Below are 12,887 nucleotides of genomic sequence, written 5' to 3' on the forward strand. Positions count from 1 at the left end.
TTAATTATGAAATCAATATACTTAATTCCTAATCTTTTTTTCCAATTTTTATTAAGATTTATTAGATTCATTAAGATTCATTAAAATTTATAAAATTAATTTTTTTTCTAAATAACAATAAAATAAATTTAATAAATTTTAATAAATCTTAATGCATTTTAATGAATTTAAATTAATTTTAATAAAAAGTAATCAATTATAGGAGAAATTTTTAGTAATAATATATTTCAATCAGAAATCTTCAGTTAAAATCTAACAATGTTTAAATGAGGATAAGATTATGAAGCATATCAAATATATGTAAAGGGATTCTAAGTGATAAAATTACTGGTATTACAGAGTATAAAATTCTTCAAATTGACTTTGGAAAATTAAAAACTCTTTAACACATTTAAAGTACATATATAAGACTAAAGGGTAAGTATAATATATACTTTTCATTTTTTAATTTGAGTTTAAAAATAAAAAAGATTAAAAATTATCAATATATTATATAATTTTTTAATTTTTTGCTACAATTTTTTTCAATTCCTTGCGTTGGAAATAATTAATAATCAATTTATTTACATCATTATAATTTTCAAATTGGGTGTTGCTTGAAATTAGAATTATATTGCTTTATAATTGCAATGTATATTACGATTGTTAATTAAAAAGCTATATGTCACTTAATTTTATGTTATTTTATTATGTTATTTTTATATCTTTTGTTTTCTTTTTGAAGCATTATATTTTTAATTGACAAACATTTTTGCCGTAGACTCATGTAATCGCGGAGTTTCCATTTCTTTAGTTGGTGAATGTAGCATCTGTACTCTTCTGGGTGTTCTACTCCCTAGATGATGATATGGTACGGTCACTCTCTTATCATCCACAAAACAATAATTCAGTTTTTCCATAATTTGCTCGATAAACGTGCTCATTTTGTTGCAATACCAATTTTTTAGATGTGCGCCTTGTAATCTCGTAGCTTCTATCCCGTTAACTCGAATGTCCGATGTCTGCACAGACGAGCGTACTGTGAACGCAGGAATCGAAAGAAACTGAGAAATAACAATTAATAATGTGGGGTTGAAAATTTAGAAAAAAAAATTTTTCTTGATTCACAACAATTGATCGTATGAATAATAAAAGTTAGCAGAGTCTTGGAGTGTGCGCCACTCACTTGAGTTCACATTTTCACTTTCGGATAGCTGCACATTGGATCTCTCGTCAGCTACCCGCTGCGTTTTATCTCTACTTGCAGTCTTCGGCGTCTCGCTCTTTAATCTCTTTTTAATTGCTTCTCGCGGCTCCTTGGTCATTCGGTTTGCGATACTGCTACTTGTTGACGCTCTCGAACCCACTGTAGAAGTTGAAGCTAAAAAATTTCTCGCCTGCGAGTTCGCATTGCTGTTACTTTTTAACAGATTTTTAAAGACATTTGTTTCTCTTGCTTTGCTCTGAGAGGAGCATCCCCCCGTATTTTTCAGGTTTACTGTGGAATGTCGGTTGCCGCTTGATGTTTTGTTGGTGAGGTTCAAACGCGCGGTTGATTTTTGCAGACGCTCGTTCCTCGGAGTTGATGTAAAATTCGAAATTACGGGAAACGTGAAAAGGGACGGAAAACGAATCGACGCGGGCGAATCGCGAGAGAGATCCTGGTGTCTCGTGTGTTTAGATGAGCTATTCGTGACTCGCGGTACCAAATGCCGAAGTTCTGCCTGCAGCTTCTCGATCTCGTCAAGGCGCACCAGGATATCGTCGATATTGTCTTCGGCCATCTTTAAGGGTTGATTCGATGGCACAGTGATTACATTTTGAATTTATTATTTTCTTTCTCTGTTATCTTTATTAATTTCACTGAAAATTTAAATGTTCCCCAAGAGATCGTATGAACGATCTTCGACGTGAAGATCATTCACATTTTGACATTTAAGCGATGCGACGTTATTTACAAGGCGCGTCGTTAATTAATAGTTTGTATATTTACTGTTTTCACAGCGATTAGGAAAGAAATAACTCAAGAATTAAAGATTTTTTTGAAAATAATAAATAATAAAATTAAAATAACAACTTTGATGAAGCAATGTAATTTTATTATTATATAAACAATTATATAATATATTGTAATTATTTTTTAAAGTATTGAATATTAAACTGCTTCTTTTTAATATCGCGCAATTTTAAGAGCAGTTTATGGACACGTATGGTACAAACAAACTGACTTCTAATTCATATCACGGTTCACGTGAGGACGCAGAAATTAATATTGATAACATCATCGTTGCTGTAGCCGAATTGAACATCAGAATTTTGCGATTACGAGAAGAAATTGTCGCATTTAAAAATGAAAACGCAATCTCTTTATCGACGCATAACTTATCAAGGTATGATTAATGAGAAATAAGTTGTTTTATCAACATTCTATTTATGAATAAATAAATGTAAATATATATATATATATATATAATACTTGGAATACTAAATATATAAATATAATACCAAATACTAAATTTTTTTATACCAAATATATAAATATAAAATAAATTTATGTTCAACATAATAAAAAAATTAATCCCCAAAATATGTTTTGTTTGTCTTAAGGTATAATTCACTTTTTGTTTTGTTTAAAATTTATCAATTTGAAATAAGTGGAGCAAATAGACTTATTGTGGCAATGTATTTTGTTACCTGTTAATACTTGATACATAAAGAAATATTTTGATGTCTCAGTTTAACACCTACGGAATTTAATCATTCGAGGAAAAACGGAGAGAATCGAACGGGCGCACGGTACGAGCCGCGAAGAAATTTTAAGGGGGACGATTCGCCAGGCGGCACTGATTTATCCGCTCGTTTATCATTCGCGAAACGTGCGCGGGAAGTAAAAGCGGCGAACGAGGCGGCCGTATTTAAAGAGGATTACCCGCGTGACGATAAATCAATCGAAGATGATGAACGGCCAAATAGATCGCGTGTGTCTGAACCGTCGGGAACGTATCGAAAGTCCATTTCGGACGCCGAAAAATCCGGGAAAGAAACCGACGAGAGACCGGGAGGCGCATTAGGAGACACTGGGGACCCGAGAATTTCACGTGTTGTAGATGAGAAGCTGAGGAAGCTTAACGAGCATCGAAACGACATCGTTAGCGAGACGGGTTGTAATCCTGTGAATGTTTTAAGACACAAAATTAAGAGGAAAAGAATTTCCCGAGGTGTACAATGCACCTCGGTCGGATGTCGAATCAACGCAGGCCGATTTTTTCTCAATTGCTTTAAATCGAAACCAAGACGATACGGTTCGACGAAAAAAATAAAGAAAAATGTTTTAGCGAATAAATTTAATGTTGAATCACAAAATGAAGTAAACAAATTGCTAGGTATAAAAATGAGTGACAAATCTTGTGATGTGATTAAAGAAGAAATAAAATCGAGTGATACAGGCACGAGGAAAGAAAAATTTGAAGAGATCGGTGAAGAAAAAATAGGAAGCATATCATTCACTTATCGGAATGATGAAGATCTACCCGTACGGATACAAAATATAGATGATGAAAAATCGAAAGACGAGTCGAAGTATCGTAAAGTGAAAATAAATCTTCTTGAAAAGTTGCGGCTGAGCGGAGCTTTAGCGCGTAAAAGTGATTCGAAGGCGCAACAAAACGGATCACGTCACAAATCCCGAAATCAAAAAGAAGAAATAGCTGGACTCGATTACGAAACTAAAAAAGTGAACGACGCTCGTAAACGCGAAGATAACTCACAAAGCGTAAAAATCGTCGATCGTGAAATGGATTCGAGTAATGGACGGAAAAGCAGTACAAGCGCCGATAGAAAAAGCGATGTAAATAAAATCAAGGAAAGATTGGATTTGTGCATCGCCGAATTAAATGGAATAATCGGCGATGCTTGTGCGTTATTTGACATTAGGAAAAATGCAACAAAAAGTAACGGCCAAAGATGTTAACTCGTTAAGTATCATCACCTATATAATCTTGCATATTTGTACAATTTTTGCGATAATCCATTAGAAAGTAAAAATTAGAAATAATTTTATTAATAAATTGTTTATTAATTCTATCCACATTTTATTTTATTAATTAGAAATAAATTTATTGTTGCTTGACATACATATAGAATGAAATATTAGACTCCGGAAATGTTGTTGTAATTAATTCTGTCGGTTGAATTAACTAATAATTAATTCATCAACAATATATTGGATATGATAAATAAAAATTAATAAAATTAATAAAATTTATTTGCATATTATAATAAACTTATTAATTAGACATTTTTTTGTTACTTGAAAAGAATACATGTAAAAAGAAAGATTATAAAAGACAACAAATTATACAACCAGAAATATTGCTGTAAACAATTGTGCCGGATAAATTAACCAACAACAAAGGTTGTTAATTAAATTGTACTTTTGTGAATAAAATTAATAAAAGTAGTAAAATTAATTTTATTCAAATTTTTATTAATTTATTAATTTACTAGCTATGCCCTGCCACGCGTTGCTGTGGCTCTCTATTCTTATGCTACGTTTTTTTTTAATTTTCTTTGCTTTTGTTGTTTGACTTTTAATAGCCTTGGTTTACTGTTGCTCTTTTTATTTTATTGTTGAATAAGCATTTATCTATCTTTAATAAATCTAATATTCATTTATTCACATACTTCTAACTTTTTTTTCTAAAAGCTGCCATGGATTTAGAAATCCATTCAAAAGACTGTTTTATAAATAAGTTCCTTTTTTTCAATAAAATAACAGCCATCTTTATTTTTCTTATTACCTTAATTTAAACACAATAGAAACATTCTTCGCCTCTCCCGGTCTCTCCCGTCTCTCCCCGTCACTCCTGGTCTCTCCCGGTCTCTCCCGGTCTCTCCCCGTCTCTCCCGGTCTCTCCCGTCTCTCCCGGTCTCTCCCGGTCTCTCCCGGTCTCTCCCGGTCTTTCCCCGTCTCTTCCCGTCTCTCCCCGTCTCAATGTGTCAAAATTTTAATAATATTAATAAAAAACTATTTTTTACACTTAAATTATGGCCATCATTTTTGAAACACCGGTATATCCAAAATCAGACCCCATAAGAACACTCCCGATTACGAATGCAACGTTGTGTAAAAATTTCAAAGCAATCGGTGAAAAACTTACGGAGATCTTAGATGAGGAACAAACATTTACATTTTTATTTATATAGATTAGAAGTATTTTGTTACTTGATATACAAAGAAAGATTATAAGATTATAGAGACTGCGAGTTAAAAATTAATAAAATGTATCCTATTTATATTATAATTAATTTATTAATTAAGATTTTATGTTGCTCTACAAATGAAAAAAAGATTACTAACGCGTTATACATACAACAAACAAAAATGCAACTCCGCCGATTGAAGGAATCATCGACTTATAATGTGTTAAAAAATTTGTGTGTCAAGTCATCTTATAACACATGTATTCGAAAAAAAGAGTCCTAGCAGACGACGTGTGCACATGTCAGCCAATGTCAGCGAACGTGGCGAATGGAGTAAATTTTTGCCGTGGCATTCTTTCCGCGAATATGAGTATTCTGTTTCGCGAAAGTTACGGAAACGAGAAAGAGATAGTCTATGTAAAGTCCGAAGGTAAGATTATTGCTATGTAGCCAACGATAAATCGATCGAATTAGTCCCGCAATCAGTATCGCAACAATCGCGTCTTGACCCTGCGTTGATCGCGCGCGATTGACACCTGTTTACTAGATGGTTTCAGCGTAAAGGACGTGAGATTTACCCTCACCGAATCGCTAGCCGTTCGTTCGCGGATCGCGTCTATCTTCAAACAGATATTCCTGCCGCAAGGGTATCCAGACAGCGTGCATCCTGACTACACAGGGTATCAGATATGGGACACGGTACAGGTTAGTTTAAATCATTCGAGTAAACATGTGTTTGATATTTGGTTCATATTCAATCGTAAAATAGAAATAATCTAGTGTTTATACAACTATGCAAACTATGTAAACTATGTTTTACGTGTCATTTATGTAAACAATAATCTCTGGAAGATACAAATTTTATCAGAAGTACTGAAAATTGTATTCTATGTTTTTATTATATATTTTTATTTTATCAATACTAAAGTCAGATATATTGGCAATATAACTTTATTTTTTTCTGTATTAAGTTATCTAATTTATAATGCTTTACATAGTTTATATTGTTTATATGAAAAAAATTTGTTAACATAATGTAAACGTATATGTATAAAGTAATCCATGTAGATGTAATCTTGAAATTTACACAGGGTACTCAGATTGATTTCATATATTTGCATCTTAATAATATGCATGAGGTTTGTTTTATCCTACTTTATAGACGAGGTGATTAAAAAGAAATTAATATTTTACAGGCCTTTGCGAGTACTATAACAGGCACATTGACGACTCATTCTATAATGAAAGGGATAGGGGTTGGAGAGTCAAATGCTACACCCTTGGCAGCAGCGATAACATGGATCCTGAAGAGTGGCACTGGGATGATTGGAAGTATAATGTTTGCATGGTGGAATGGGTAAAGAACAAAGAACAAGGATATATATTATTATGCACTTTTGTTAGGTAATGCTTGATAACAAGGTTTTGTTTCTTTTTGTTATAGAACCAAATTAGATGGCCAATGCAAAAAATGGAGATTATTTGCCGATATCTTGGATGACATAGCCAAAGGAATAGAATTACTTGTACCATATTTCTCCTCATACTCCGTTGTAATTCTGTGTATCTCGACCACCATGAAGTCCATTGTTGGTGTTGCTGGTGGAGCTACGAGAACAGCACTGATTCATCACCAGGTGTGAATAATTATTTATACATTTATTTAGACACAACTTTATATTAAGATTAGCTTTCTTATTATAGGCGATACAAAATAATGTGGCAGATGTTTCTGCAAAGGATGGGAGTCAAGAAACTTGTGTAAATCTAATTGCGTCATTCTTTGGAATCTTCATATTGTCTTTATTCCACGATGGACAGTATGTATCTAGTATACTTAACATGTTCGATTGATATTGTAAATATGTATTAATAATGATAAAGTATGATGTACATACAGATATTTATTAGAATTATATCTCTTCCTGGTGGCAGTTCATCTCTATGCAAATTATTCGGCAGTTAAAGCATTGTGTTTAGATACACTCAATGAAGATCGTTTGGCTATAATCGTTAAGAATTACATGACGAATGAACAAATTCCCGAGCCATGGAAAGTGAATAAAGAAGAATCGGTATTTCTACTTAAAAATACTGGTAAGATAAAATTATCTAATCATTTATTTTTACCATGTAAGAAATTTCTACAATAATTGTATTACTAATAAATTATTTTTAGCCAGAGGTGTACATGGCTTTAATATAAAAATTGGTGTATCATTCGCAAGTATCATGAAGAGAAAAATAATTTCATCCATGGAAATGGAATTTTTACTGAAATTCTTTGAAAAAAGGAAATATATCATAACAATAGATATTAAAAAAAGGAATATATTTGTAATTCTTAAAAAAGATATACAACCTACCGAAATACTTGAGTCATATTTCTTTGCTTCCATGTGTGCTTTCTATTTTTGTATGATGAGAAGAATACCAATAGTAAGAAATCAAAGCTTTTTTTATGTTTTTTGTCATGTCTATGTACATTTTATTGTAATTATATTGTAATTATATTGTTATACAGGACATACTGTTGAAATCTGAAACATCTGAAATATCATATCCGTTACTGAATATGTACATTCTGTACAAAAATTTAGATAATAGCATACAATTGTCGAGCATAGCTAATCAAAGTATCTGCGCTACAGACGTAATCGTCTCTAATGAGTACAAAGCATTCCTTAGCAATCTAAAAAGAAATGGTATGTAATTTCATTGAGTCAGTGATGTATGTTTAGTATTCAATGTAAATATATAATTAATTATTTTAGGATGGAAAACAGAAACAAATTTATTGGCAGTTGGCGCCTGGAGATTTTCCATGGACAATAATGAATAACAAGAATTATCAGAAATAAATTGCTGAGAAGGTCTACACTTGTAAGTGCTATTCTTTATTCAGATAACTTTTTTAACTTAACTATAATTTAAAAAACGATAATAATAGTAATATATGAGAATAAAACATTTTGAAAAATAGATAAGGAAATTATTTTATTTTTTTCCAACAATTTTATAAAAATATAACATGTCTTTTTTATACTGTACAAAATATTATGATTTTAAGTTATGATTCCTCTTCGGTCCTAGGTCCAGTCTGTGACAAATGTTTCACTATGTCCACCCAATTCCATCCTCGTTGTCTTTCACCTTTGCCATCTGCTTTGTTCCACTGTCTACGCTTCTGGGCTTTACTTAAATGTTCCTTCTTCGGTTTCTTTATTGTTTCCTCAGCCTTTAGAAGTATTAGTTATCATTTTGCTTGCAATAATTTCTTTTATAGTGAATTAATATTTCAAGAGCATACCTGTTGATTTTCTTCTGTAATTTTTAGCTTATTAGTCTGCAAATTTATGTCGGTGATTGAATCTGGTTGCATACACATTAAGTCTGTGTAATGTTCTTGGACAGACTGAAATAACGTATATGTCATAGCACTGCCTAACCACTGCTCAGCCTCTGCTTCTATGTGACTCACCACCTTATCCTTTACCTCTTGCACACTGTACATTCCAATTATTTATCTTTAATCAAAGTGATCAAATGAATAAAAATAGTTAGACAGCACTTGGTTACACTTACATATGTTTATTGTAAAATGTATTCATATTGATGGTTGGTTTTTCCGTAGGATATGTTGCGCCCCATGAAATTTCCAGTAAAAATGATTTTATATCGTTATCTTCCCCATACTATGTAAAAAATTAGTATCATGTGATTAATATACACAATTTTGATAGAACATTAGTTTGATAAATGAGAAACATTTACTTTTGATTAAAATTTAAAAAAGGGTATATTTTTTTATAAATATAAAATGGAGCAAATGTTAATTCAAAGATTGGCTGAAGAAATACAAAAAAAAATCATAGTCTTTGTAAATGGACAGCTGTAAATATTTCAACTATTTTAATACTAGTATATTTATGTTGTTACAATTTATGCTAAATTATTTTGTACCACAATAAGTACTCAATCGTTACGAAGTTATGAAAGAAAAGCTGCGTAATATAACAACTTTGCATGGAGTGAATACCTTGTATTGAAATGTTGTGGGTGTCAACTGTTTAAAAGCTGGATCGCCGTCGTATATCGAGAGTAACACTTCTCTTTCCTCCTCCTGGAGCTCGGCATCGCTCATCTCCCTTCCCTGGACTAGATTCTAAACGATCGCACCACGCTCGAGTGTCACTACGCGTAATTTTTTGGTTAGAAAATTGTTAAATCTCGCAATGCTCTTTAATCGTCTCAACCCTTTTGCGAAGTCTCGTGCTCCCGTCGTTAGATGACGCTACTTGTATGATAATTCGATGAGTAAATTCTGTTTAGACTTTTATTTGAATTTTGCGTTAAATATATTATTATGAAATGTGTTATTGAAAAAATTTTACTTTATATATTTTTATAAGAATGATTTAATTTTTTGCACACATATCAAACTATAAAATTACTCTGTGATTAGCAAAAATAAATTTTACAAATTTTATAAAATGATAGAAAATATCATTTTTCAGTAGATAAATTTATAGCAGGTACTTTTACATAACTTACTTTTATTTAATTATTTAAATCGATTAAATATAAAGATATGATTATGTTAATAAAAATGCGATAATTGTTAATGCTTATAATTTAATATTATACTTCAAGAAAATTTATAATTATTATTCGCAATAAACTTAACAAAACAAATAAAAAACCATCAATTTTAAAAATAACAGGTATACAAATTTTAAATTATTAATAAAACAAACAAAAATATATATTTGTTTTAAATATATAATAATTACACAATATTTATAAAATTAGACGTACTGTTCTTTAAATGATAATCGGTGTATTATTACTAATTTGCAGTGGTATACTTATGACTGTAATAATTAGAGAGTATGCACTGTCTTTTAGTGATTTTGACTTCACTATATTAGCGTATTATTACTGAAAGATCAGTGTATGTACATACGTATTTATTTCACTGATTGATAAGTTATAAGTCTACTACTAAAAATGAATGTATTTTCACCGACTTCACTGATTTTTCACTGACTGTATTTTAGAGAGTGATATATAATTATAAGTTATATAATGTATAATATAATGATGTATAATATAAGTATAATTATTCCCACGTTTAGAATTTTACGAAAGATAAATTCAATTTTTGTAATAATTAATCCGGGATAATATAATATAAATGCTATATCATATTAATATATAAATAATTATTGTGACAAACGCAATATTAAATGATGAGTGTTCAGATAGAAACTGTACTGAAACAAAAATAACTCTTAACTGTCGAAACGACTTTTCTCATGGCGCATAAATTGAATGAAACGCGGAATAAATCATTCCCCGCCGAATTTAATCACACGAGTTAAGTGTCGAACCTTCATTCTTGGAGTTAGCATTAAAACCGGAAATATACGATCGCTTTTCGTATTTCCGATGTCCGGCCGTAGTGCATCGGCATATCGGGTAAATGGCCGGCCTCTCCGCTTGGCCGTACGCCATCACGGTAAATATCGCCATATCATAACGCGAGTCGGCGAAATGAAGCGAAAAGCGGATAGTGAGGGAACGGAACCGACGAGGGAGGCGGTGGCGGAAAATGGGAAGTGCATAATGCCGCGGATTAATGCGAGTTTCCGTTCGACGAGTCCGTCCCACATTTCGTCCGAAATTTCGTCTCCCTCCGCATAGACGGCTACGTCGGCTAATCACATCATGTTTCTCTTGCAGAACTTCACTTGTTTAATAATTTAACATGTTTTTAATTGTCACGTCTAGCCTTAAAGAAATTTTTTACTTCCGAGGAATTTTAAGAATTTTAAGAATAAAAGGCACGGAAGAATGCAACGAGAACTTTTGTTCATGCACGCTGTAAACGCACTTTTATGACAGAAATATGGGTCAACCTGCCAATATGAAGCTATAACTTCTTTTTTTTTTTTTTTTTAAGTAGTGTGCTCGTCAGTTCGATGATTTGCGTTCGATCGCAAATAATAATTATTTCACTGAACATTTTCTATCTATTACCAAACACATTTTCTCAGTATGGAAAATGTATCGGTGATAAAAATATAATATTATGAGCCACATTTACTTATAGAGCGATTGCTAGGGTAGCGAATATATAAATGTATAATTTAAACAAAAATTTATAACAGGATTTTTTTGAAGAAATAATTTTACTTTACTTTAAAAATTTTGCTGAGTATTAATATACTCGTAGTTCTTTATGTAAGAGAAAAATATTTACAAAAACAAATTACAGTGCGCGCGCGCGTGTGTGTGTGTGCGAGACATAATGAGCAGAGAAAAGATTTCATCTGTTAAATTCTTCAAAGATAGTGGTGGAAAGCAGAAAGAAATTATAAAAGAAATTTATCTCAACTAAAAACGAGAGAGGGTAGTTGGGAAGGCACATTGCGGAAGTTAGTCATAATGTGCTAACGCCGTAATTATTAAACGGACAAGGTAGACTCTGCCACGCTCGATAACGCAGTCGGTGTAAAGAAGCGTGTAGCGATCTTTTCTGGGTGGGAATGGAGTTATAAGAGTTTCCAGAGTTGTTGAGTATTATAATTAGTAGTAACGAGAAAGAGAGAATTATTTACAAATAATTAATAATTAATTTAAGAGGAGAAAATGATGAAAAGAGGAAAATTGCCACGGATACAACGGAGAAGTCATGTGACTTACTATTTGATGAAATTACTCGCAGGTAGAAATTCTCAAAGGTTGAGCATACTTGGTGGCTTCGGCAGGAGTTGAGTCTTACACGGGGAGTAAATATCGCGCATAGTCTCTCTATATATATATTGATGCAAGAGAGATCTAAGACTTTTAAGCGATATTACGAGCAATCTGATCAAAGTAAAGAGGTTAAGAGTTGAAATGTAAGAGTTAAGAGGTCGAAAGTCTTATGTCTATACGATGCTATAAATCGGTCCAAGATCTCGGACAAAAGAATAATCACATTTGAACATTTTGGCCAACTTTAATGCAATTGGTCAGTTTCTGAGTTGTATAGTAATTAATATGGAAAAGTAAAAAGTTAAATTTTTTAATTTAACTTAGTTAATTATAAATAATTTAACTTTTAATTGGTTATTTTTAAATACATAAACTTTAACTTATTAACTTTCTTTGATGTTAAAAATTTATCTATGCAATAGAAAAAAATTATAAAAGAAAAATATACTTTTACATAAGAAATAATATTTCTTTGTTATTTTATATAAGCTTAATTTACAAATACAATATTACATTTTTTAAATAATTTATATTATAATTAGTTTAAGTAATTTAAAAAAATACATCTTTTTAATTTAATATAAACAATGTGTTAATTAAAAAATCAATTTTTTACTTAACTTTTAATTTTTAATTTTAGTTGTGTGTTCATATAGCTTTTGACGTAACTAAATTAATTTTGTAAAGAGTTAATTTTAGCTTAATTTAGTGTTTAAAAAATATTAACTTACTACTTGGTCAATTGTTTCTCTGTTCGAGATTTTGGACTGATTTTTAGCATTGTGAACTAAGCGTATTAACGAGATAAGTCTGACAACATTGCGGTTCATATGGGAATTCTTGTGGTTTTGAGTGTAGATAGATCAGTCTAGATTTTATAATAATTGGTGAAATTTCTTCCGCTTTTGGTATAAATTTGAGTTTCATTTATAAGTGAATTCCAA

The 12,887-nt window shown here is 31.3% G+C and overlaps 4 protein-coding genes across 5 annotated transcripts; 2 read left to right on the forward strand and 2 right to left on the reverse strand.

Moving 5' to 3' along the window:
- Nucleotides 1–562: 562 nt before the first annotated feature.
- Nucleotides 563–1,790, reverse strand: LOC114253987. Of its 2 annotated transcripts, XM_036283332.1 has the most exons (3): nucleotides 1,166–1,790; nucleotides 937–1,018; nucleotides 800–835 (listed from the first exon to the last, which is right to left on the reverse strand). In XM_036283332.1, the coding sequence occupies exons 1-3, from the start codon at nucleotides 1,761–1,763 to the stop codon at nucleotides 829–831; spliced, it is 687 nt and encodes a 228-aa protein (XP_036139225.1). In that variant the 5' UTR covers nucleotides 1,764–1,790; the 3' UTR covers nucleotides 800–828. The 2 variants fall into 2 exon arrangements, with proteins under 2 accessions (XP_028045145.2, XP_036139225.1); XM_028189344.2 differs by having other exon boundaries at nucleotides 563–1,018.
- Nucleotides 1,791–2,142: 352 nt separating this feature from the next.
- Nucleotides 2,143–4,204, forward strand: LOC118644569. Its single transcript, XM_036283333.1, has 2 exons — nucleotides 2,143–2,369; nucleotides 2,716–4,204. Exons 1-2 carry the CDS (start codon nucleotides 2,179–2,181, stop codon nucleotides 3,947–3,949), a joined length of 1,425 nt encoding a protein of 474 aa, XP_036139226.1. The 5' UTR covers nucleotides 2,143–2,178; the 3' UTR covers nucleotides 3,950–4,204.
- Nucleotides 4,205–5,454: 1,250 nt separating this feature from the next.
- On the forward strand, nucleotides 5,455–8,163 carry LOC105840819 (RUS family member 1). Its single transcript, XM_012687894.2, has 9 exons — nucleotides 5,455–5,611; nucleotides 5,729–5,886; nucleotides 6,378–6,538; nucleotides 6,626–6,818; nucleotides 6,886–7,001; nucleotides 7,082–7,278; nucleotides 7,361–7,620; nucleotides 7,706–7,886; nucleotides 7,956–8,163. Exons 1-9 carry the CDS (start codon nucleotides 5,491–5,493, stop codon nucleotides 8,021–8,023), a joined length of 1,455 nt encoding a protein of 484 aa, XP_012543348.2. The 5' UTR covers nucleotides 5,455–5,490; the 3' UTR covers nucleotides 8,024–8,163.
- On the reverse strand, nucleotides 8,159–9,557 carry LOC105840820 (RWD domain-containing protein 4). The gene is made up of 4 exons (XM_012687896.3): nucleotides 9,221–9,557; nucleotides 8,767–8,876; nucleotides 8,492–8,687; nucleotides 8,159–8,419 (listed from the first exon to the last, which is right to left on the reverse strand). Exons 1-4 carry the CDS (start codon nucleotides 9,323–9,325, stop codon nucleotides 8,252–8,254), a joined length of 579 nt encoding a protein of 192 aa, XP_012543350.1. The 5' UTR covers nucleotides 9,326–9,557; the 3' UTR covers nucleotides 8,159–8,251.
- Between the last annotated feature and the right edge of the window lie 3,330 nt (nucleotides 9,558–12,887).

The sequence above is a fragment of the Monomorium pharaonis genome, chromosome 2 (genome assembly GCF_013373865.1).
Source record: "Monomorium pharaonis isolate MP-MQ-018 chromosome 2, ASM1337386v2, whole genome shotgun sequence".
NCBI lineage: Eukaryota > Metazoa > Arthropoda > Insecta > Hymenoptera > Formicidae > Monomorium > Monomorium pharaonis.

Coding starts and splice junctions, on each gene's coding strand:
- LOC114253987 (XM_028189344.2), bottom strand. CDS start 1,763: ATGGCCGAAGACAATATCGACGATATCCTGGTGCGCCTTGACGAGATC. Junction 1,019..1,165: donor AAGTGAAAATGTGAACTCAA/GTGAGTGGCGCA, acceptor CTGCGTTCACAG/TACGCTCGTCTGTGCAGACA.
- LOC118644569 (XM_036283333.1), top strand. CDS start 2,179: ATGGACACGTATGGTACAAACAAACTGACTTCTAATTCATATCACGGT. Junction 2,370..2,715: donor TCGACGCATAACTTATCAAG/GTATGATTAATG, acceptor TTGATGTCTCAG/TTTAACACCTACGGAATTTA.
- LOC105840819 (XM_012687894.2), top strand. CDS start 5,491: ATGTCAGCGAACGTGGCGAATGGAGTAAATTTTTGCCGTGGCATTCTT. Junction 5,887..6,377: donor AGATATGGGACACGGTACAG/GTTAGTTTAAAT, acceptor AATATTTTACAG/GCCTTTGCGAGTACTATAAC. Junction 6,539..6,625: donor ATGTTTGCATGGTGGAATGG/GTAAAGAACAAA, acceptor TTTTTGTTATAG/AACCAAATTAGATGGCCAAT.
- LOC105840820 (XM_012687896.3), bottom strand. CDS start 9,325: ATGAGCGATGCCGAGCTCCAGGAGGAGGAAAGAGAAGTGTTACTCTCG. Junction 8,877..9,220: donor CCACAACATTTCAATACAAG/GTATTCACTCCA, acceptor TTTTTTACATAG/TATGGGGAAGATAACGATAT. Junction 8,420..8,491: donor TTACAGAAGAAAATCAACAG/GTATGCTCTTGA, acceptor ATACTTCTAAAG/GCTGAGGAAACAATAAAGAA.